The sequence below is a fragment of the Ictidomys tridecemlineatus genome, chromosome X, assembly GCF_052094955.1.
Source record: "Ictidomys tridecemlineatus isolate mIctTri1 chromosome X, mIctTri1.hap1, whole genome shotgun sequence".
Taxonomy (NCBI): Eukaryota; Metazoa; Chordata; class Mammalia; order Rodentia; family Sciuridae; genus Ictidomys; species Ictidomys tridecemlineatus.
Genome location: NC_135493.1, coordinates 5,873,395 through 5,898,680, shown reverse-complemented (window position 1 = coordinate 5,898,680; position 25,286 = coordinate 5,873,395). Strand labels below are relative to the sequence as shown.

General features: G+C 35.8%; 1 protein-coding gene across 10 annotated transcripts in view; it reads left to right on the top strand.

The window, feature by feature from the left end:
• The window catches only part of Aff2 (ALF transcription elongation factor 2), a 478,853-nt gene that overhangs the window by 159,254 nt on the left and 294,313 nt on the right, over positions 1 to 25,286 (top strand). For all 10 annotated transcript variants that reach the window (XM_005325137.4, XM_040286575.2, XM_005325134.4 and 7 more), the window contains exon 3: positions 5,453 to 6,313. In XM_005325137.4, coding sequence (XP_005325194.2) covers positions 5,453 to 6,313 — 861 coding nt within the window. The remainder of the gene's footprint in view (positions 1 to 5,452; positions 6,314 to 25,286) is intronic.

Here is a 25,286-nt window from a genome sequence, read left to right as displayed (position 1 = left end):
TCAATGGTTCATCAACTAGTCCTTAGGAATTATTTTACTTTCTTGACAGAAAGAAGAAATAGTGATCTCTTATGTTCCTAGGTGGTTTCTTTTCCTTTTTTGCTTTGCCTCTACCACATTCAGAATGGGAAAAATGTTGACTTTCTCCAAATTTGGTTGTTGTGTGGGGGACTTCTTTCTGGGGCTTATAAGTTTGTGCTACACTACTTAAAAGGATTTCTTTAAAAGTACCTCATAAAAATGAAGATATGTTAGTGTAGATGGCTGATAAGGAACTGGCATGCACATATTGTATGCCAGGAACTGTGCTAGGGTTTTCTGGATGTGCTTGTTTAGTTCCTTACAATAAATGGAGCACAAATTTCCCCCACATTTTTCTTGGGGAATTTTAGGTCAGGGAAGTGAACTGGCTTCTCTGTACCTTCATATACTCCCATATGGTATATGTAGATTTGTACTCAATTCTTTGTGATTCTGTATCTGTAACAGGAAGTTGTTTATCTTCTGACAGGAAATCAGAAGACTCAATAAGTTTACCTGCTAGGTAACTATCAGGGAGAAGCTTCATTTCTCTAACCCATAGTTTCCTCCTTTCTGAAGTGGACCATAACAATTAATAATAATAGTAACACATTAAGGCTTTCACAGCTCAATAAGAAGGAGGAAACCGAGATGAAGAGAGGATTAAGTGCATTACCCAAAGTCATTTGTGCTAGGGCAAGCAGAGGCCAGATGATCACCAAAGTTACTTTGCTGACTCACATAATTTCTTATGGAACAAATGAAAACAACCTGGATAACCTTGCTTTGAAATCTGTAAAGTGCTACATAAATTCAATGTATTGTCATTATTATAATTAGAATAAAGAAGAAATAGCAAATTACAGCTTAGAGAAATTAACTGTAAAATATTAAATTTGGGGAAAAAAGGAATTACTAAATCACATAGTTTATCCCCAATAAAATGAAAGGGAAAATGAACTTTAAAACTTCAATTATTTTGTTTCTTTTATTAAAAAGAAATACTATGGTACAATAGCTTCCTCGCACATTAGTTTGGCAATGAAATTATACTGCTGATTTGCGTAGATAGCATTAGAAGCAAACTGAGGGAAGTTTGCATTTCCTAAAGTAATGAAAGGCAAAAAGCTTAAATGAAGGACTGCTGTTAGTCATGAGCCACAAAACAGACATGTAATTTATGCCTGAAAATACTTGGAAAATGCATTTCCTTGATGATAGAGAAATAGTGATTACTTAGAAAATAATGGCTGCAGAGGTTACCTTTAAGGAATCAACCAATTATCTAGAACGGGAAGTAAAGAATTGGCCAAATTGAAAGAACCTATAATTGATTGAAATGGCTAAAATTCATCTTTGGCGTGTTTACGATGTTCGATCAAGACTGACAAGAATACCTTCCTCTTTAATAGGATTACTAAGGCTCTGGAGGGTGAAAATGAACATTTAGTGTGAATCATAAGTTGCTATGGTGTATAATGAGAGCACACTGTGTAGGAGTATATGAATGCATTTCAGGCCCCATTGGGTTTTCTATGCAGTGGATTTCATATCTACATCTTGAGAAATGGACATTGTCCATCTACAATGGCAGGAAGGCACAGAGTTTATCTGGCTGCCTGCACTGGACTTTTAGTTGGTGATTGTTGAATAGTGGACTTCTTGAGGCCATGTGTCTATGAGTCCTCTATGCTTAACCATACCTCATGGGAATTTTGAACTTACCAGATTTTGTCAGGTCATTGACCGTAGTAATTCCTACTTGAAGCCACAGCACTTATGTTGTGTAAAGCATATGAATCTTCCTTTAATTAGCAACTCACAAAGTGTTGCCAGTGAACTCAACCTTGAATTGCCTGCTATGCAGTTCGTGTCACAAGTCCCATTTAGATAGTTGCTCTCTGAGGAAGCTATCCTAAGGGAGATGACAGTTGATTCTTACAGGTTATCACAGCTCTACTCCTATGTCATAAATGCACAAGACAGCCACACACCCAGATTATATTAGTGTAGACTCTTAACTCAACATGTAGACATGTCTTCACTAAGCTAGATGTTAGTGCAATGCTTTTGCTTTTGTAGTTTTCATAAGAAGCATGTGAGAAGCAGCTTTGCATCTTCTGGAAAATTGGAGGTGAAAAAATGGTTTGTTTTATTCTTCAAAGATTCTTGTAAATAAGCCAAAGAGAGGTTCCTTTTCACATAAAAGGTTCCTTTTCACAGGCATTTAATGTCTCATATACTTCATTTAATGGATAAAGATATGCTTCCTTCTGCGATATAAAAATAACTTGTTAACTTACAAGCTTTTCCTTTTTGATTTAGCAGCTAGGAAGCTCAGATTTCAATTTATTGTCCAGTCATACTGGCCAAATTAGCCTAACATTTGTCTTTCTATTTATATGCCTTTAGTCCAAGCTATTGTGATTTTTTCTTTTGATATAAACAGGGCATGAGTTATAATTTGATTGTGTCCAGTTCAGCAATAATACACTGGGTACTTAATATGCACCAGACATGGTGCTAAGTTTTGGGGATATAAAGATGAATAAAAGGTGATCTCTGACCTTTAACAAATATATATTTTTTGAGCAGGAAAGAAATCATAGTTGTAGTAGTATATACTTTATAGTAGCTTGAATTTTAGACTTGTTCAAAAAATTTCAATTTTCCCTAAATTTTATTCACATACACACAGTTTTAGACATTGATCAGTTTAGAAGTACTCCTATTTTCAAACCTAGAAGTGCAAAAATTGTAAGAATGCTTCAGAAACCAAGATCATTGAAAGAGTAAACATAAATAAAGAGATGTACTTCCTCCCACTGAGGACAAGATGAACATGTCCCATCTATGTACTACTGAAACAAGAACAGTAATTTGACTTGCTTGCTTGCAAACCAATGAGACCTGTAGTTTTTCTGTCCTGAAAGAGGGGAATGACTTCTCAGGGAAATGGGGTATTATAGTGGTCTCTTCAGCACCTAAGGGCAAAATTCTGATTTTGTAGAACTATGTTTCAACCAAAGCCATTTGGAAAATAAAAGCACTTCAAAAGGGACATGGAATGGTGTTTTCTCCTGATAGGACCCTATCTTTGGATATAGTCAGGTACCAGTGTTCCTTAGCCTTTCAGTCAAGTGACTCAGGGGTAATTTGTGGGAGGGGCCACAGCAACACTGCAGAATTTTAAAGCTTATATCAAATTTTTGCTAGGCCTTCTGCACAATGAAATTTCTTTGTTTTATATTTAGGGACAGAATAGAGAGACCGGTTTTGGCAGTTGCCCAATGGTTTATTGTGAAACTCTGTTGAAGGGTACTGCTATATGCAAAGAGTTTATTCTTGCTTTTGCTCCAAAGTAATTTCTGTCATTAAAAATAACAAACCTAGGGAGTTTTAGGGAATAAAAGTGATTTATATTCATCTGTACCTTTTAAATATGCCTTTCAAATGTGCTTCTGAAAATGGAGTGATTATTCAGTTGAGGATTTTAGAGAATGTTAATTGTTTAATCACTACTTCAGCACGAAGGTTGCATATGATGTAATATAAGATGTTTTTGAGGATAAGCCAACTGAAATGTATTTATTCAATTTCTAAAGATTTCCATCCCCCACAAACTCCCTTAGCATATATTTAGCATACTTTTAATTAATCTTTGAAATTCATATTCTAACTGCCCTCGTTTGTTTGGAAATGTCTTATATGGTTTAACACATGGTATGAGTTACAAGGAGAATGTACCAATAATGAGGCCAAGGTTTCTAGTTTGTTTCTCAGTGTGATTTTTCCTTCTTGGTATCCTTTGTTGGCTCCTATTCTTCCCCCTGTCTCTTAAAGGTTGATGTTTCCCAGAGTTCTTGCCTGAACCCAATCTTCTCATTCTACATTTTCTTTCTCTGGGTGATTTCATTCATTTCTGGCAATTCACCATCCATCCATCTGCATATTTTCCCATCTTCACATACAGAGAACAACAAACACACAATCAAACCTAGATTTACACTGAGACACCACCAGACTTGGATAGTTAGTTAAATTCCCAATATACACCAGGATATTGGCAGTATGAAAGCATAGGGGATACCTTAGATGTTAAACATCTCTCTTCAGTGGAAAGTGCAACAGTGGGAAGGTAGTTACCCCTCTGTTTAATAGAGAGGGTGCTTATGGCTTCTGGGACCTAACGGCCACATAGGGTAGTGCCTTCTTCATTTAGTGGCCTAGTTGCCTCATGGCTCCATGAATAAGAGTAGCTTACTTTTGTTGTCACTTCTTGGACCAGGAAAATACAGCCCAGGCCAAAACAAGTCCTTTGCCCTTCTGAATTCAACACCTTATTTTGATAACCTCTTTGGCATATAAAGAGAATAACAAAAGTCATTTTTGAGGATGAACAACTGGGCTATCATCAAAGTCATTTCCAAGTATATACAGCTACCCTACATTTTTTAGTCATGAAAGCTTTGCTTTCTGTATTACAAACACCCATGCAGAAGCTTAATTATTTAAAAAATAACACAACTGTTTTTATGGGATTAGTATATCCTACAGAGGATGGTGTAGCTAGTCTGTTGATTGACCATAGATTGATTTGGTTGCTTCTGTAACGCCTACGCATGGAATCACTTTGAAAAGATGACTTTGTTTTGATTTACTTAAGCAACAATCTAAATTCTTGAATAATTTGTCTAAATCACTGAAAAGACACAGGAGAGCTTGAGTCACTGTTGATGAACAATTGCATCATTTCAAAGTAAATGAGTATGAATCACCAATATGTAAACACAGTTGCCCCAGAATATGTAGGCAGACACCAGTAATTTATACAGTTCTTTGATTAAAAGGAATTAGATTCAGTTTAGTCATATGTTAGCACAATTAGAAGTTGTTTAATTTCATGCCTCTTTTAAACTTGGTACAATCAGACTAGCAAAACTCAACTGATGTTCTTACCCATTGGGCTAAGACTTTCTCATGTATAATGTGTAGTACAAATGTCGATAGGTTCAAAACATAGATAAGTGGAATATTCCACTATAATTGCTCTGATCAGTAAGGGGAAGTTTTTAATTGTTAAGTAAAATAAAACAATTCCGCTCATCTGACCTAAAATAGAAGAATTTTTTTCTGATAAAATGAATAAATGATGTAATTGAAAACCATTCTCCCAGCAAGCATGTTTAAGTATAGGCCAGGGAATATACCAGTTGTTAATCATACTTGCTCATTCCAAAAGGCTCTTCCAATAGCATTATTGATTTCTTTTCTTACATAGCACATAAAAAGTATGAAATTAGATGGCAACAGGAATTTTAAAGAATCCTATCTACTAGTCTTCTTAAGGCATCTGTTTGAAGCATTAACATTAGGAAACACAAACCTATTCATTGTCTCTCCTCCCACCCCCATCTTTTTGTTATTTTAGACAAACAAAGGTGATGCCCTTGCCAACCGAGTCCAGAACACGCTGGGAAACTATGATGAAATGAAGGATTTGCTTACTAACCATTCTAATCAGAATCATCTAGTGGGAATCCCAAAGAATTCTGTGCCCCAGACTCCCATCAACAAAAATGAACCAAGCTTTTTTCCAGAACAAAAGAACCGAATGATTCCATCTCACCAGGATAATACCCACCTCACGGCACCAATGCCTCCACCTTCCGTTGTGATATTGAATTCTACTCTAATACACAGCAACAGAAAACCGAAGACTGACTGGCCACGAGATAGTCATAATCCTACCACAGTACCAGCAAGCCAGGCCAGTAGTCAGCCAAACAAGATGCAGACTTCCACACAGGATCAGCCTCAAGCAAGACTTGAAGACTTCTTTGTCTACCCAGCAGAACAGCCCCAAATTGGTGCAGTTGAAGAGTCAAACCCATCTGCAAAGGAAGACAGTAACCCCAAGTCTGGGGGAGAAGATGCTTTCAAAGAAATCTTTCAATCTAATTCTCCAGAAGATTCTGAATTTACAGTGCAAGCACCTGGGTCTCCCCTAGTGGCCTCCTCTTTATTAGCCCCTAGCAGTGGCCTTTCAGTTCAAAACTTCCCACCAGGGCTTTACTGCAAAACAAATATGGGACAGCAAAAGCCAACTGCATATGTAAGACCCATGGATGGCCAGGATCAGGCACCAGACATCTCTCCAACACTGAAACCTTCCATTGAATTTGAGAACAGCTTTGGGAATCTGTCATTTGGATCACTCTTGGATGGAAAACCCAGCACAGCCAGTTCAAAGACTAAACTGCCAAAGTTCACGATCCTTCAAACAAATGAAGTAAGTGATTTTTAAGTTTGTTTCCTTTTTGGGGTACACTTTTATAACCTCTATAGCAGTTTTTATGTACCTTATTAAGCAGTATATAATAGTCTTCAAGGTCAGAGTTTGATTCTTGATCTTCTTTCACTTGTGACATCTGATTAACACTCTACAAATATAGTTAAATCGCCTTTGTTTGGAATAACAAAAGACAAGTTCAGTCTGAGCAAATGAAAAATTGGCATTATAAAACAGTTTGGGGAAATGTGTTTGCAGTATTATCACGTATACATTGATGACATGTGAGATTTTTGTTGGTCATAAGTAGTATAAGTTTCATGAAAAGATTGAGTCACCATAGGTCTTCACTAGCCAATAGTATATCCTAAACCTAAAGCACAGAATTTCCTTAAGTTAGAAGAATGTAAAGTGTGATTTTTCTGGAACCAGAAGTTGAAGGTATTCTTTCAGAATCTTAGTCTCATGAATGTTTATAGGGCTATTCCTTAGTAAGATCTTAATGTTTCTTCTGTATTCTTCAGTCTACCCTTCTGCATTACCTTCTCGCCTTCTGTCAAAGCAAAAGGTACTGTGATCAACCAAATCCTATTGAGTTTAGAACAACTAAGTATCCTACCTGTCTCAGGACTCATTGTCTTGTTAAAGAGAAATCCAGAGGGACCATGACCTCTCCCACAGAAATGACTCATGACTGTGTGTGTGTGTGTGTGTGTGTGTGTGTGTGTGTGTGTGTGTGTGTGTGTGTTTGGGGGATATATATTTGGTTTCCTTGAAAACATCACTGTATAAGTGGCTATGTACTGCATCTCAAGTGCTTGATTGGAAGAAGTCACTGCCTATAGATTGGATTCCTGTTGCTGGTGAATAAAGACTTGAATGGAGACAGAGAAGAAAGCAGATTCCAATTCTTACTCAGTAGGAGTGATAGGCAATCTATGAAGTGTTACAGATTCCAAGTTAGGTTGTCTAAATTAGAAAAGTCAGACCATATGAGCTCTATAGCTCTTCTGACTTTATTCATCCTCAGTAGATGTGATGATTTCAGTGAACCATGGGAGCAGAAAGAAAGGAAGGGAGGCCTGTTACTGTTGGTTGTATTGTCTGGATGAATGTTTTTAATATTGTTTTATTTCTGAGGCCAATTTTCTTTTTGTATCATCATTTCTCAAGTCTTGTCAAGCTTCCTCCTCAGTATGTCTCCAGTCTGTCACCTCTTCTCCACTCTCACTCCCTTCAAACCACCTGGAGGCAAATCTTTCACCTGGACTGCTATGCTAGCCCCTCCTCACCAGTCTCCCTCCCTCTAGTATCACTTTTCTTCCTAACCATTATTCATATAGGTGATCTAGAAGGCGGATCAGACCATGTCAGTCCCTCCTTTTAACTCCTCAATGCCTTTTTATCACTTCTAGGAAATAGTCAAACTTTCCTAGACCCATATACAAGGCTCTTTACTCTGGCTTCATATTCCCTCTAGCCCCATATTTCACCACTTTGTCATACACAGATGAAATCCCAACCTATGGAGCCACCCATATTTCCCTATCATGTCATGCTTTATCACTCTTCCTTGCTTTTTTTCCTGCTGTCCCTTAAGTCAGAATGTCTTTTGCCACACTTCCTTTGTCTTCCTGGTAGAGTCCTGTTTTTCCTTAAGGTCTGCTCAGTCATTACTTTCTCTGTGAAATATCGCCTTTTCTCCCAGCTTCCTCTGAATGGTGCTATTGGCTTGTTATATACGTCCTGACTGGCACTTATTTCATTGTATTGTATTTACTTGTTTATGTGTCTGTCATCTCCACTAGACTGTAAGCTCCTTGAGAGCAAGGAATAGATACATTCATTGTATCTCAAGTGCTTAGCAAATATTTGCTACATAGTAGATATTCAATAAATATTTGTTGAATGCATGAATTTCAAAAATGGTTACTTGATTATATTTTCAAAGCCATAATGTTAATCAAATAACATGAAAAAGGTAAACAAGCTAGACAATTCATCCTCAGGTGTGTTTCTCTAATTCTATTCTATCTGTATGTGTCTTACTCTGTTCTACTCCTGTGTAGTCATTAAGAAATCCCAATACTAATTTCTATGGTATGATTTAATATTGGGTGTTAATACTTAAAAATCAAAAAAGATCTTTTTTGAAAAAAAAGAAGACTATAATGGAAAAAATAAAACCCTAATAATATACTGTACTGAAAAAACAAGAACACTATAATGGGAGATTGGGGTGTCATTCTTGTCCCTTCCCTTGCCCTGGTATCTCTTATTATTCATTCCTTACACAGTAGTGCTATCACTCAGGACTGGTCTGGAAATATCACTGCTCCATAAGGCAGCCTGCTAGCCTGTTTCCATACCTCATTAGTAAACTGACAGGTTGCAGACCCAGTCAGATCCCTTCCGTTGTAATCCTCTCTTATACATTCACAAAATGGCTGACCCAGATTCAGAAATGCCTTCATGTTTTCACTCAGTGTTCCAGCACGCCAATGAGAGGTACATTTTCAAACAGAAGCTGAGCTGTCATCAACCCTGGAGATGATTATCCAAGGAGCAGCCTATGTGCATGCAACTGTTAGGGATGATACAAATAGACTTTGGTGGTGCTTTGTATGAAAAATGGGTCAGGTGTAAGAAAATCATGATAGGAAATCAGTGAAGAGAGATTTTGTTTTAAAATATGGATCTCAATGAAGGATTTTAAGGAGAGGTAGAGAGAAGCTTAGGGCTCTAACATCAGGGTGATATACAGAATTCAGGAGCAATGTGAAAACCAAAATATGAGAAAAGAAAATGAGAGGTTAGAAAGCCCAACAGAGAGCTTAGAAGGGTGTAGATTAAAATGTGAGCATAAATATAGACAGGTTGGAGCATTATGGAGCTTTGAACTTAATGGAATTTATGTGGCTAAAATTCTGACCAAGTCTGAAAATTCACCCTATTAAATCTTGATGCACTTTCAAAAGCACTTAGCATTAGAATCCAGCCCCAGTTCCTGGCGCCAAGAATTCCAGGCCCTGGGTTCCGGATCCCTAGTCAGAGTAGCCATCTTTGGTGAGTGGTAGCATTACTTGGAGTTATTACCAAAAAGGCTTATCTAGAGAGCAATCACAGTATTTCCTCCTCTTCAACTGAGAGGAGGTTGACATGTTGTATTTGAGGAGTGCATTTGGGGTAGGAGGGAACAGGGAGAGTTTTACGACCAGAAAACATAGCATTCTAAGATATTCATATCAGTAGATGAGATTATATTTGTGAATTGAGAGATTAAATACTATTATTGAAATTTGGTACATGTTTTTCTTTCTATGTCCACACTTATTTATGTTAATATTTGTGTATAGACTTATATACAATGAGGATTTGTTTTATTTCATAAGAAAAATAATTAACTTTGAAACATTTTATACTTTTTAAAATTCCTATATCAGCAATGAAGATATTAGAAGTTTATTAGAAGCCTAACCAACTTTATTGAAAAGAGTCAACTTTTCAACTGAGGAATGTTATTTAAACAATAATTTGTTTAAAATTTTTATATTATAGAATTTATGCACATTCCAGGTAACCAAACAAACAAAAAGGTAATGTGTTCTCTATTTGTGTTTAGAAGACTTTCTGGGAACTGCATTGGAAAACAGTAAAAGGCATATGTGTATCAAGTGGAAACTGAGGGTTGCTTGCAGTTGGTATTTTATTAGGAAATGAATTTATTAATAAATGTGACATTATACATGATTTCATTACAGATGTTTTTGTTTATTTTTACCTTAGGATAAAAATCTGCCAGTGTAGATACCTGTGCATTTTGGTGTAATTTGTTATTACTACAGTTTGATAAATAAATAATTGAATGCAAATGAAGAGTTCAATGCCTCACATTAAGTGTCTCAATCCTATGCCAATAAGCTTTTGAAAGTACAATATTGGGCTGGCACTGTAGCTCAGTGGTAGAGCACTTGCCTGGCATGTGAGAGGCACTGGGTTCGATTCTCAGCACCACATACAAATAAATGAATAAAAATAAAGGTCCATCAACATCTAAATTTAAAAAAAAGAAAGTACAATATTAATGTGTGAAATGTCATCATCCTAAAGGTTCATTTGCTTTACATGCTGTTCTTGGCTGTGATCTAGGACATCTGAGGCTCTAATTGCCTCAAAACTAGGAACCACCTACAAAAATGTAATGGAACTCATATGGTATTATTTTAGCATATTTTAGTGGGTCACTTTGTCAACCAGCTGAAAAATTATCATTCTCATTTGTGACTATGCCTGTTTTATTTTATACCCTATGCAGTAGACGATGAGAATACAATTAGTTTTATTTATTGTGAAGTAGATAGTAAGCTGAGGCTCCTTGTGTGAGAACTGCAGAAAATGCTGCAATCTTATCATTAGTGTTTTGCAATCTTATCATTAGTGCAGCAATATAGAAGTGGTAGAGGCAACTCCTTCAAAGAACTAAAGGCAATCTTCATTTGATGTATATAACAATATTTTTGGTCTATTTTATGGAAATAAAACAATATTCCACCTCAGGCTATAGCTGGTCTAATGTCAACCCCATCAAGAATGAAGGGAGACACCTTTGAATGTCCTTTCACTTTCAGAGTACCTGCACAGATGCTTGAGTATAACATCTATCTATAGATGTGCAGAATCCAGAATGCTTCATACACTTCCCATGTCATTTTATATCCTGATGGTTGCTCTTAGCTTATGCTTTTTTACTAAGTCTTCCAACTCCATTGTAATTGGTATTCAAATTCATTTTCCTTACCACAACTTTGCATTCTCCCACTAACTTGAGTATCTCCCTAAGTCAAAAGAAGTGGCCCCAGCAGGGCATCTGAAAAGGATAGTAGTATTATTCCAAGGAAACATTGAGTTTTGTGTTTGATGGTTGGAGATGATAATGAGGGATTCAATTAAGATTGGATAGGAAAGGTATCCTGAGTAGACAAAGGGGAATGAAGGGAAGGAAGGAGTATGGGAATAGGAAAGACAGTAGAATGGATTGAACATAACTTCCCTGTGTTCATATATAAATACACCAGAATGAAACTCCACATCATGTACAACCACAAGAATGGTATCCTAATTAGAATAAGATATACTCCATATATGTATAATATGTCAAAATACACCCTCTTGCGATGTATATATGAAAAGAACAAATGAAAAGAATAATCTGAGGTAGAAAAAGAATGAATGGATTGTATCTTTGGATTTGGCCTTGAATACTAGGTGAAATTATGAATCTGGAGGGCAGTTCATTATATGTGTGTATTAGTTATGAATGGAGAGAGTGGGTATAAATAAATGAAGTGAGATAATAGAACACATATTTAGAAGAGAGGCCTGTTTTTCTGTGTTGAGGATTTTTAGAATGTAAGTGAGCTCGGGCTTGAATTCACAGGCAATGTGGAAGCCAGAGTGTGGTATTAAACTTGACACTCCAGTTTCCTGGATTCATGGGTGATCTAGGAGTTGACATAAGTCAGTTTCCTTCACCAGTTCAAGCACTGCATTCTGAACTCTCCTGGTTTGTTCTCTACTCCCTTAGAAGGAAGTACATATCCTTTTGTCTTCTGAATACCTCAGTTCTTCCTCTAGGAGCTTTCTAAAGGCTCTAAAATAATGCTGAAATGGCTGCTGTATACCCTGCTTTCCTTCTCCAGGAATACCTGTCTCTCATTCATTCCCTTTCCTTTCCATTCACTCATTAGTATTATTGAAACTCAGTGATAGAGCTCCAACATTGGCAAATTAAAGAACATGCAGTTGAGTATTTTTTTTTGCTCCTTCTCATCTCTTCAAGTATCATTCTTTCTCATATATATTCTTTAACTTTCCAAAGTTGTTTATAAGTGATTCTAGCCATCATCATCTTGGGAACATTGTGCATGATTTCAGCATTCTATTTTTAAAATATAGCAGAGAGCATTTGGTTTTTTCTGTGTCTGTCTTTGCTCTTAAATCCTTTGTCACTTTTAACATTTTATGTTGAAGTCAAAAGATTATTTTGTTCTTATTCTATAATAAAACTACAAGTCTTATGTTATACAAATTTAAGTCATCATTATTAATAATGATATAACTTAAGGCATCACTATTAATATCTTTGTGATTATTCATGAAATGGCTAAAAGCAAATCTTTATGAGAAGAAACATGTAGAATATTGCACATATTTGAGTTAGGTATATTGACAGGTGGGTTCCACTTCTGGCCTTGACTTGGCTTAGGAACTTGAGTTATTTTATTTTTCTAGGTGTCTTATTACATGAACTTAAACTAGTTAATCAGTGAGATTTATCCCATCTCTAAATCTATGAATATGTGCTTCTCCTTCCCAAATTAACTTGATTGTAAAATAACTTCAGCCATTCCCTCCTCCACCCATCCCCCTTTCAAGAGTATCCACATTGGAACAGCATGGAGGGCTCTGAGCCCTGTTTGTACATCCCTTGTTACCACCTTTTAGAAGAATATAGAAATTTTAAGACAAGGTAAATATGGGAAAACAGAATTGGCTACTTTTAGAGAATGGCTGGCAGTTCAGCTTGGAGCATTTTTATATTCCAACATTTATAATAAATATATGAACCATTTCATTAGAAAACAGCAAGCTGAAGATATATCAACTACACTTCTAATCCTTTTGTCACCACCCACTAAAATAAGGGAAATAATTTGTACTTTTACATTACTCCTAGAAAAATATTTTGACAGATTCAGAATGCAGTAAAGTGATAAACTTTTGTTCTGTGTGTTCCAAATCATTCTGTTACCACTGCATATATTGATTAGATCAGTACTTTCTGAGCCAGTCATAATAATAGGGCTGCTCTCATTCCACATTAAAGAAAAAGAAAAATTGACAGGTAGATAACCATATTGATTCAACGCAAATACTAAATGCAAGGGGCTCTAGAGATGAGTTATAAAACCCTTTATGGATTCTTGTAAGTCTGTTTAGTATTTTGTAATTAGCATGAAAGCAAATAATATTTAATTAAACATCCTTTAAAATGTACTATACTTTGATTACCAAATTGAGCTTATAATATAGGTGATGATGATAACAAAAACTTAGTGCAATTATACTATATTATTCACAAATGCCTTCACATATCTTATTTTGATCCAGTCTTGACTGGATCTTAGATTGTAATTACACCCTTTGACAAAAGTAGAACCTTAGGTCAGATGAACAGCATTGGCCATACTGGGACTAAAGCCCAAGTTTCCACTACCATTTGCATGAAGGCATTTGGTGTATCAAGTTCAACTGTATATGAATGGGTTAATTTTCTAAAAGTAGCTTCTCTGCTCTCACATAAGGAGTAAGTACATAATGAGCAGAATCCAGCTTAAGTTAAAATTCCCTTGCTGGGTTCATATTTCAAAAGTTTGGGGCTGAACACACCAAAAGAGCAATTTTTCTTGTGGTATTACAGGTTACAGTCATGTGTTTTTCATTTACAAATATGGTGAGAAGTAGTGTTTTTGCAATATTCTTAAATGAATAACATATGACACAACTTGTTAGAGGCCCTTTTCTTGATTCATAAGGCTTTTGAGTTTTTGTCTTTTTGGTGAGATGACTTTAGCAGAATACTCAGACAGCATAGCTAAAAAATCAGGATTTCTGTGGCTGAAACACAGTCACCCTCAAGATGTGCCTTAGATGTAAATGAAAGGTCAGTAAAAAGTTGGCATAGAAACTATTGAGAGGAATAAGACTTCTCTCAAGTGTTTGAGCCCCCAGAATAGATTAATTTCAAAACCTGTTTAGAATCATGAGACAGAAAAAGTGTTAGCAAGGTGCAATCAAGATGCTTGAATTGTTTTTTCATATGTGCTAAGTACGTGAGTCTCACTGTACCTCAGCAAAAGAATGTTGATAATGCAGACTGCCTATTTCAGAAAATTACTATGGGAATAAATGAACTAAGTAGCTGTGAAATGTCTGGAAAGTTTATAAGACAAAGCAAAAGGTGTATTAGTTACCTGTAGCTGCAATAACAAAGGATCACAATCTTGGAGGTTTCAGAACGATAGAAATTTATTATCCTGATTTTGGAGGCTAGGAGTCCAAAACTTTGTCAGGGCCAAGCTCTTTCCAAAAATGTTAGAGAAGAACATTTCTTACTCTTTATTTTGTTTTAAATTTTATTTTTGTCCAGTAAGTTCTTTTTAAATTTAATTTTATTTTTTTTAATTTGTTCTAATCAGTTATATGTGACAGTAGAATGTATCTTGACATGTTGTACACAAATGGAGAACAACTTATTATTCCTCTGGATGTACATGGTGCAGAGTCACTCCAGTATTGTAATCATACATGTATATATGGTTATAATGTCCATCTCATTTCACTGTATTTCCATCCCCACATCCCCTCCTATCCCCTCACTCTCCTCACAATCCAAAGTTCCTTCATTCTTCCCTACCCACCCCACAATGGATCAGCATCCATTTATCAGAGAAAACATTCAGCCTTTGTTTTTTGGGGTTTGGCTTATTTCTTAGTCTTTAAATAGCTTCTGGTAGCCCAGGCTTTCCTTGGCTTGTAGTGATATCATTCCAATCTCTGCCTAAGCATTCACCTGGCCACCTTCTCTGGATGTCTATGCCAGATGTCTACGCCCTCTTCTTCTAAGGACATCAACTCATAGACTTTAGACCCTACCTTATATCACAGATGGTTTTGTCTTAATCATTTACTAACTATATTGGCAAAGCCCACATTTACAAATAAGGTCCCATTCTGGGCTGAGAGGCCATGAATATTAGGGGGACACTATTGAACCTTCTCCAAGAGGATTCAATCTTCTGAAATGTCTATATTAATAATGAAGGCATTCTAGGTATTGTCCACTATAAGTAGGTGAAGCCAGTCTTCAGGATGAAGATGAGCCACCTCATCTCAGAACCAACCCAGTTTTAGTGTGCAGTAGTTCTGAACCAAAATGTCTTTGGGTTCTTCACTTGACTGTGCCTATGTGAAAGACAATTATCATGGACAAACTGTTTAAATACAGTTGTGTGAAAATGATTTTTAAAAATATTTTAGTGCAGTAATTAGTATAAAATTATTTTCCAATTAATTAATCAAGAAAATATCAGTGTAATTGATATGATTATGAACTAAAGACACATAGGCAAACATGGCTGAAAAATAACTGTTTTGCACTTTATGGGCTATATAGCCTCTATCTGTCATAAATACTTATCATTGTAGTTTGAAAACTGCCATAGCCAATAACTAAATGAATACAGCTGCATTCCAATAAAACTTCATATATGTAGCTGGGCAAAATGGCTTACACCTGTAATCCCAGCAACTTGAGAGGCTCAAGTAAGAGCAACTTAGTAAGACCCTGTTTGAATATAAAAATATAACAGGGGTAGGGACGTAGGTCAGTGATAAAGTGCCCCTGGGTTCAATCTCCAGTACCACAAGAACTAAAAAAAAAAAAAAAAGAAAACAACAACTTCATATATGAGTGCTGAAACTTGAATATCACATATTTCCTTGTATCTTGAAATCTTCTTTTGATCTCTTCAAACCATCTTTGAGTATAAGAAACATTCTTAACTTTCAAGCCATAGGAAAACAGGCAGCAGGCTGGATTTTCTGGCAAAAATTAACTTTGCTGTGGACCCCTGAATTAGAACTGGACCACATTTTAGACAATAAAAAATATTTCATTTGTTGTGCCTGTCACCAACAGGAAGATGACTTTGAGCCGAGATAGGGAGGAAGGCCAGCCTTTCAGCTGTGGACACCAGAATCCTGAAGTCAAGAGAAGTGTCTAGAGTAGAAAGAGAATTGACCAGTAGAGTAGAGGATTCCCTCAGCCCACAGGCAGGTGGATGCAAATGCTTTACACCTAGTATTATAAATACTCTTCACTACCACAAATCACTTTCCCTAGTCAGTAGGTCTTTTTCCTTAGTGACTCAGGGGGTGAAGGTCATTTTGCCTTTTGTATTGTTAGAATTAGAGTACAGGAAAACATTTCCTTGCCTAGGCTTGTGCTCACAATCACAGGATGCTTGTGCTCACAATCAGAAGGTGACCTGAGAGATAACTACTCAAAAGAAGAAAGTCCTATATTTTTTCCAAGAGAATACAAGGGCTAAGGCCAAACCCAATTGGGATTCTGGAAGCCCTTATACATCAAAAGGATCATAGTATGTAATTGACTTGGGCATGATGAGATAGGATTTTCTAAGATTCTAGGAAGAGCAAATACTCTTACAGACTATGAGACTTTGGATTAAATTAGGTGACAATGGTTAGATGGGGTTAAAATATTGATGGTGTGTGGCAAAACCTAAAGGATTCTCATAGCTGGTGTGTATGTATTTTTGCACATATGTGTACATACCTGCATGTGTCACATGTCCATGTTTCTCTTTCAAAGGCCCAAGAAAGCCAGTGAAACTTTAAATGGAGAAAGAGAATGATGACTTTCTTGGTACACTCTAAGGTTTTTGCTCAGGATCCAAGGCAGTACCTATATTCTGATATGGCATCAAATGAAAGAATTTTAGGAGAAATCATCTATTTAGAAAAGGCTTTAAATATGAGATGAAGTTGACCTAAGCTTTGAGAAACTCATGGGTTGGTGGAAAAAGGAGGTTGTATCTTAACAAGATTAAATTGACCACAATGAATACTTAAGTGTTGTTGGAGTTTCAAATACCATGTTTCTTCTTATATAAGGTTATCATGACAGCTCACTGCTTAAAGCATATGTCATAGTGTAATATTGTAAATATGTTGCAATTCTGTTAAAATATTAATATTGGGAGAAACAGCTGCCATGTTATAAAGTTTCAGGCATCACTATTCACATAGTATATGTTTTGAATGATTACTACTTGTTCTTTGGCCTTCATATGCCAGTCAGGATTGCCTATATTCATCCAGACTTAGATGCAAACCTACTGGGAAAGCCACTTTCCTCTGGAAGTTTCAGAGATGCTTTCCCTGGATACCTGATGAAAATGCTAACTAGGATACTCATCCTGAATTGGGTCTTCCTATTGTGTTCTCTCCTGTGAACTGAGGTCTCCAAAATCCTTTTCTGTAGCTATACTCTGTTTATTTGAAGAAATATAGTCTTCATATCTTTGTAAGTTTGGAATATCTCACTTCCCTTTCCAGTAGAGATTAATAAGTTTAAAAAGGACCCATCTAGAGACATCAGTCTGAATACACAATTTATCAAGTGGTGTTGTTGAATACTAGAAGACAGCAATTGGCCCAAAGACAAATTAAAAAAAAACAACTATTGTTAACATTTTAAGTTGTCACCATGAATCATATCCATTGCTGGGAACATTAATTAGAAGACAGTATCTATAAAACTTCATATCTTCTTTTGTCCATTCATTTTATTTATTCATTCATCCAATGGAATTTTACTGAATGTCCATTGTGTGCCACATAATATGCTAGAAGCTGGAAAACAGATGATGGCATCTCAGTGTTGCTTCATTTTGAGTGGTTTGAGTCAGAGTTTATGGATACAAAAATAAAAACAAAAAAATCATAGTGAAAATATAGTAGAAGAGTGTTCGGTATTCCATGAGAGCAGAGAATGTCTAAGAGTATCTGAGATGTGTAGAAAGCTTTTTCAAATAACTTGTGTGCTAATTCTTGAAGTATGATTGGAAGTTTTCTTGAAGATGTTATATTGACATTTCCTGCAATGTAAATGCTCATCAGATTGAAAGTGGGCCTGATATCTCTTGGAAATCAAGATATGAAAGAATGAACTGTGTTTAGGGCATCAAGAGGGGAGACTGGTTGGAAAGATCAGGGGCTCTTGTATCAGCTACTGATAAAGGGGAATCTTTTAAACCATCAAAAGGCATAAGGTATGAGCATGGTAGATGATGTTTTAGAAAGGCCATGTTAGGCAGATATTGGCAGGGGAGAGAGGAGAAAAGAGCAGGAAGCATGAAAGAGCTGGTAATATTTGAGGCAAAAAGATCATTGAACAAGCAGTTGAAATATTCTGGGCTAGAAATGCTAGAAATGTGAACTAGGACCATTTTGAGAAAGATTGTTAAGGTGATTTCATGGGATTCAATGATTAATAAGATAGGCTACTGAGAGGCAGTAAACAGAGAAGAATCTAGAATGATTCTGGGATTTCTAGCTTAGGCAAGCCGTAGATGGTGATACCATTCATTACCCAAGTTTCGTTTCCTCTCCTTGACACTCAAATCTTTGCAAAGTAGGTAAGTTTGTACTTTTATCTCTTTTATTGTCATGCTGTCATGATATTATAGGCTTTGAATGTCATGGTATTTGATTAATGTTTCCAGAGTACTTCTTGTAAAATTATTGGCAAAAAAATCATGATTATTTTCCTATGCTTCAATGAAGGATTTATTTCCTACAAATGGCCTTTTTGGTTCACCACTTAAAAATTAATATCTTACCTCAGAAAGATTTTATAGTACTTTAGAGAACATGGGGAAATACGCTGAATATTTTCTTAGTAATCACAGGAATGGAAGTGACAATTTTCTGTTAGCTATACAGTGTATTAAATATTAAATCACACTTTGTATTTTGTAATTTTGAAGTGAAATGAATATATTTCCCATTGAATTTCTCTGGTAGTTGTACCTGTGGACTTTGATTTCATCTTTCTTTACTTTTTCTCCATTAGACTGAAGTTGTCTGCACAGAAAACTGGCTTACAGTGCAGTGTTGGAGTCCCTTGCCCTCCATACTACCTGTCCCCACTATGATATAGTATTGAGAGAGCAATCCCATCCTTTGACTTCAGTGGAATTGGTATAGGGTGATTTTGACTGGCCATATACCTAAATTGTTATCTTAGAAACAATTTGGTTCAGCTCCCTTGCCTTTATTTGGCATGAATGCTCATTGCCTTTTAGTCAAGGTCAATAACATTCTGGTAGGAGAAGCCTAGAGAAAGGAGTGGGATTGAGTGTCCAATATTTCTGCACTCTATAGTTCCTCACAGTACAATTGTGTTTTTAAATATAGGGAAATTGATCATAATGTCTTACTTAATTTTACTTTTCCAATTTTCTGTTCTCCATTGTTTGAAATTATCCTTATAATGCCTATATACTTTCTTATTTTGAAATTATTGTAAACACAGAAACTTTGGGAGCTGAGAGTTTTACTTGTTACAATGGAGAACCTAGAATCCTGCAAGAGACAGAGGCCTTTGCCCCACCTATTTACAGAACTGAGCCTTGAATTCTCCACTCATAAATCTAGACAGTAGGTTAAAAGCAAAAAGAAAGATGCCTCTTGAAAAACAGCTTCCACTATTGTATATGGTTAAAAAATGCAATATTCTGAGAAAACTAGATCATTAATTTCTTTGAATGGGGGCTGGAGACTGGCCTCAGGACTGTGGTGATGATATTGGCACAATTTATGGAATTAGAGAATCTTGATGCTGCAAGGCCTCTGCAAAGCCAACCAGTCCAACTGACCTACTAGAAACATATTAATGAGCTTTTACTATACATTTTCCCTCATGATTCGGAAAGTCTTTAAAGGCCACAAGTAGACCCTTTATCTGAGAGTAACTTGCATCAAAAACAATCAAGTATATATCAGGAAACTTGCCCATTTCCCACAACTTAGAAATACTGATGGCAGGTCCTTATTTGTTATACTCAAGTGAAGAAAAACAACATCTACCATCTCCAATTCAATGAATGAAGGAATAGACCTTCTGCAACATAAATATGTTCATTTCACCTTCTGGGGGAAAAGAGAGGAAGTTCTATCCCCAATGTGTTATGGGAAGCTTCATGAATTATTCTGTAGAGTTTGAAAAAATTAAAGGGTGGATATCAATGCCTTTCATAAGTACATCAAACAAAAGGCCATTTTATATTGATGTCAACAACGGTTCAACTCTGAAATGGAGTTATGAAAACCACTTCATGTATTATATGGAAATACTTTGGAACATTAAAAAACATTGTGCTTGGAATAAATTATTGAAGAAATATTAGATTTACTTTAAAAGTTTTAATGGCAGTATAATTTACATAGGTACATATGGATACATTTCTTTTCAAACCATACAAAAGCATACATATAAAAGGTGTATAATCCCTGTCTCTAAATAAAATATAAAAAGGGCTAGGTATGTGGCTCAATGGTTGAGCACCCCAGGTTTAATCCTCAGTACCAAAAAAAAAGTGTATAATAAAACAAGCAAAACCCATATTTGTTTACTGTTGAAAAGTGACTACTGTTATTTTTATGGCAATCTGATAGTAAAGTAAAAGTGATACAGGAAAAATGGTTTTCCTAATAGATGCTTAAAAATTACATCTTCACAAATCAAGACGATATAGTACTTAGAGCTAGAAATAACAGTGCTGTATTTCCTGTTTTGAATAATCCATTCTGCATTTTTGTCTTTGCATCCCTATTTAATTTGTACAGCATTATTTATTCCCATAATTAGTGTTAACTTTCTTGGCAGTAGGCGATATAATTACCTTTAAAATTTAAATGGGATAAAAATGCCTTGAGAACATGGCTTAGAAAAGTCTTAATATTTATTTTCAATTGCTTCTTTAATTATTCATTTATGTAGTATTGAAAAAAAAAATCTTGAGAAATGGAAGGCTGCTGAGAATTTCTTCCTAGATGAATGCACTAGGTTTTTCAGTTGGTTAAATGACATCCTGAAATGCTGAGGCATTAATGATGCTTTTTCTTAGTCTGCTTATCCTAAAAGTAAGTTTCCATCATTATGCCATCCTTTCAGGGTATGCAAAAGCCCAAGGTTGTATGTCACTGGACTGCAAGCTTTATACCTCCATTCAATAGGTAAGGAGGTAATTACTTTAGCTTATTTGTAAATTATTAGTGACATTTATATGACATCAACTTCAAGTATAAATATGTAAGGTGATTATTTCCTTACATATATAAATTAATTTGAAACAGTTTATCAGCTTAATAAACTCTGTGACTCTGAATAAATGTCTTAATCTCCAAGAAAAATCAATGTTTCTAAAGGCAGAAAGAAAAATAAGTTAACCTCTACTGAGTAATCATGAAGAATCTGAAGGGAAGATTGATAGTTATTCTTTCCTTTATTATGAATTGAACACATCTTCATATATAATGTAGCTTTAATCTTTATGAGGGAATCCAAAAAGAAGAAGAGATGATTGGATTTTTGCCAATTTCAGCCATAGTACCTGGCACAGAGTAGGTACTCATTAAACATGTGCTAAATAAATAGGTGTATGCATTCCCTGGAGAACTGAAGTTTATAGAATATCCAAAGCAATTAGAAAAAAATAATTTCAAAAAATGAGTATGCAGTTGTGTCATACCAAGATACAAACATACAGATGTTGTTTATGCACACCTTTCTTGAAGATAAAGTTTTTGAAATTGGCCAGAAACTCATCTGGCATTTAGAGAGTTAACTCTTCTAGGTGAAAGGAATTAGGTGACCAAGAGTAGGAGTAAGCACAATTTTGATGATTAAACAAACAAATGAATAAATTGATCTTTTTTTGGCTTTTTTCAAACATTTGTTACACATAGAACATTATGCTAGGTCTTTCAAGGAGACAACATTGGAAAATACCATACTTTCCTCTTAAGAAATGTATGGCTATCAAAGAAATTAAGATATATACATACATAATAATAAAGCAAGGCAAAATATGTGGATTGCAGGAGCATGTAAAGGTACACATCAGCCCAGAGGAGCAAAAGTACATGGTGGCAGTCAGATAAAAAGATGGTTCTAGAAAAGTATCAGCATTTTCACTAAGCTCAACAAAGCACAATCTTTGGGGGTCTTAGATTTTTTTTTAAGAAGCTGACAAAATTTCTAGATTCTCTCCCCCAGAAAATCAGCAAATGGAAATACCCAAACAATGATTTGTGCAATTGTTTAGACTTCCTAACATCAAACTAGGGCACCTCCACATAGTTCATGTATCTGCAATTGAGCTCTTTGGAGATGGGTCGAATCATAATCAAGATGTAGTTCACTACCTTAGCTACTTGATTTGGGAAACTTTTCCAAGTCCTTAAAGTCTTGATTTCCTTATCAGTAAAACAAGTGTAATGATAAGCTACTTTAGAGTGTTTTGGCATGGAATACATTTATAGAGTCATGTGATCATATTGCCAGTCACCAATCACATGTTACTTTTCAGATTACTATGTTGCTATGTATATTTCATCAAGACCAAGGGAGTTGGCTGCATAGCTATTATTATGGACTGCTGTCATTTACCCTTTAGTATCAAATCACCAGATTATTTGTGTTTTAAAATAATCCCCAGTATGCTAAAGTTATGAGTGCATGAGACAAAATTAACTGAGAAATATTATCCCACTCTAAATTCTTAGGATAAATGAATCAGAAAATGAGTCCAAATGTTTAGTTACAATGTTGTTGATCATAGTGTGTTAAAAGGTGTGTGTCTGTGCACAATCATGTCTGTGTGTTGTGTGTGTGTGTGTGTGTGATAGAATTGATAGAATGCTAAAATAGGACATAGCAGGACTCTGTGTTTCACTCTGCCTTCCAGAAGGGCTGTACTTCCATCATCCTTAGGCACACCTGCAGCCATCTTCCTGTATTTTCCAATGTTTTGTTTTGATTTACTGATGAATGGAGATTTGGGTAGGATCATGCATACTCTCTCTCACATGCACATGCACAAAAGCATGTATAATAATAGAAAAAAACAGCAGGTAACAAATATATACCGAAGTTGTTGTACAAACTTAAAATGTAACTTTACAAACATGATATTTGGTGAAGAATAAAATGAGGGTGGCAATGGGTAGTTGGGTATAAAATCAAAAGTTCCTCAGCTGGTCATCATACAGGTGACCCAGGTTGGCTTTGTATACTGTGAATGTTTTGATTGCAGGGCTTAAAAATATGTAATCCTAATTTTAAGAAAACTGGTGAAGTAAATACTCATTATGCACACAAAAGCCTTTCCATTCAGCTTTCATTGCTTTGCAGTTATTTTCTCCAAAATAAAATGAGTAATCATTTGAAAGTACTTTTAGCACACTCATCATGTGGGCTAAACTTGTTCCTGACATCTACAATCCTTTGAATGGAAGTGCCAAAGACCCTCTGCCACCATGGGTCATGGGAACCTGAGTCTTACAGGTTGCATGGGAAAGAATCGACCGCCAGACCAGCCTGCTCCTGAGAAAGATGAAAAATGCAAGAATAGAGAAGAGCAAGGAAATCTTGCCCCAAGAATAGGAACCAAGTAGGTATTTCATACGTGGAAGGCTGGGTGGATGAGTGGATGGTGGCTATTTCAGGGTGTGTTTATTCACTTTCATGAGAAAGGAATCTCTTTTTTTAGAACAAGATGCGTGGGATTTGGTTCACTAAGAGTTAACATTCCCTATTTTTCAATAACTTATAAACAAAGATCCTAAATTATTATTTGGGTGAATTTTATTTGGTAGGGGTCCTGAGAAATTTCAAAAAGTTGATTTTGATAGGGAGTAATTCCTAACCCTTAGGTCAGGATGCACAAGAAATGGCAGATAATGAGTTTCTCAATGTCATGAGTTCTGGAGGGCAGGAATAAGGGAGGAGCTATATGTTTTGCTATGTCATACTCTTGCCTGAGGTATTCCTCAGATATGTTGGAAGGAGGCATAATCATAATCCCAGCTTTATTTTCTTTCAAAGACTGTGTGAAAATTTGCTGGGGTTCTAGATATGCAAGTGCTGTGCTATGTAAACTCTAAAGTGCCTGGTGCATATAAATTAGGGCCTCATACATCTTTAGTACACATCCCCAGATGCAATTGAAATCACATAGGTGTTCTTTTGAATGTTGTGGTTGTGAGTCTGAATGTGTCAGTCTATATAGTACTGAGTGACTGAATGGATTGATATTTGAGGTTAAAATATCATGTTTTGAGCTCTAGCTTTGATTACTCGTAAACTTCCAGAATTGCACACTTGGGCTTGTCCTTCACTGCTTTTGCTGTCTTGCGGGTGAGTGGTTTTGAAGCAGTATTATTATGTGAATTTTCCCCACATGCATTTAACATATTGGTCTTAAGGAGGAAACATGTGTTTTTGAGAATTCAGTATATTTTCGGGGCCTTTTTGCCTCCTCTCCATTGATAAGTTGTAAGTGCAGTTTTTGTTTGTTGGCTTTCCAAAATGGACTGTCCTTTGTCCAACTTAACCTTTCTCTTAACAAAACCCAGCCAGAAATACTTTGTCCTTTCCTGGTTAGGGTTTAGATTTGAGCTCCTCCCTAGTGGTAAAAGACTTTGAGTTGGCTTATTTCCCCTCAGAAGACTACTTTTTTTTCTTTTTGGATAACTAACTTTTGAAGTTGGCTTTTAAGACTTGGAGGACTATCTAGAGATTTTGTTTTTATGAGGCAACATTACCCAACAGAAACTTTCTTTCTGTTGACTTTTCACCATTAGAATGAATTTGTGCCTGCTATACATTAGTTTTACCCATGCCTAATTTCTCAGAGTGTACGCTATGTGAGAGCCTAACATGCAAACATTTTTAACTGAAATAGGCCTATATGCAATCTAGATCTGAAAGGTACTAAAAATTTAAAAGCATCATCATTGGAGAGGAAGCTATGGAGGCTATTTTTAATAAGAGTTGGATCATTATGGTTATAATTAATGGGTAAGATTGACCTTCCCTAATCAGAACACTTTCGAATTAGAAGCATTCAGCCCTTAGAATTCTGACTTCTTTGAATTCAGCAATGCCCAGCAGTTTTAATTTTGAAGGAAGCTTTTGGTGGCCTTGAAATTGGTACCTTTGGCTTCAATTCAGCATATTCATATAATATTATATGTGAGCCCAAGTGGTTTGTGCTGGTAGATGTAGTATATTTCTATTAAACAGTTATAACAGCTAATA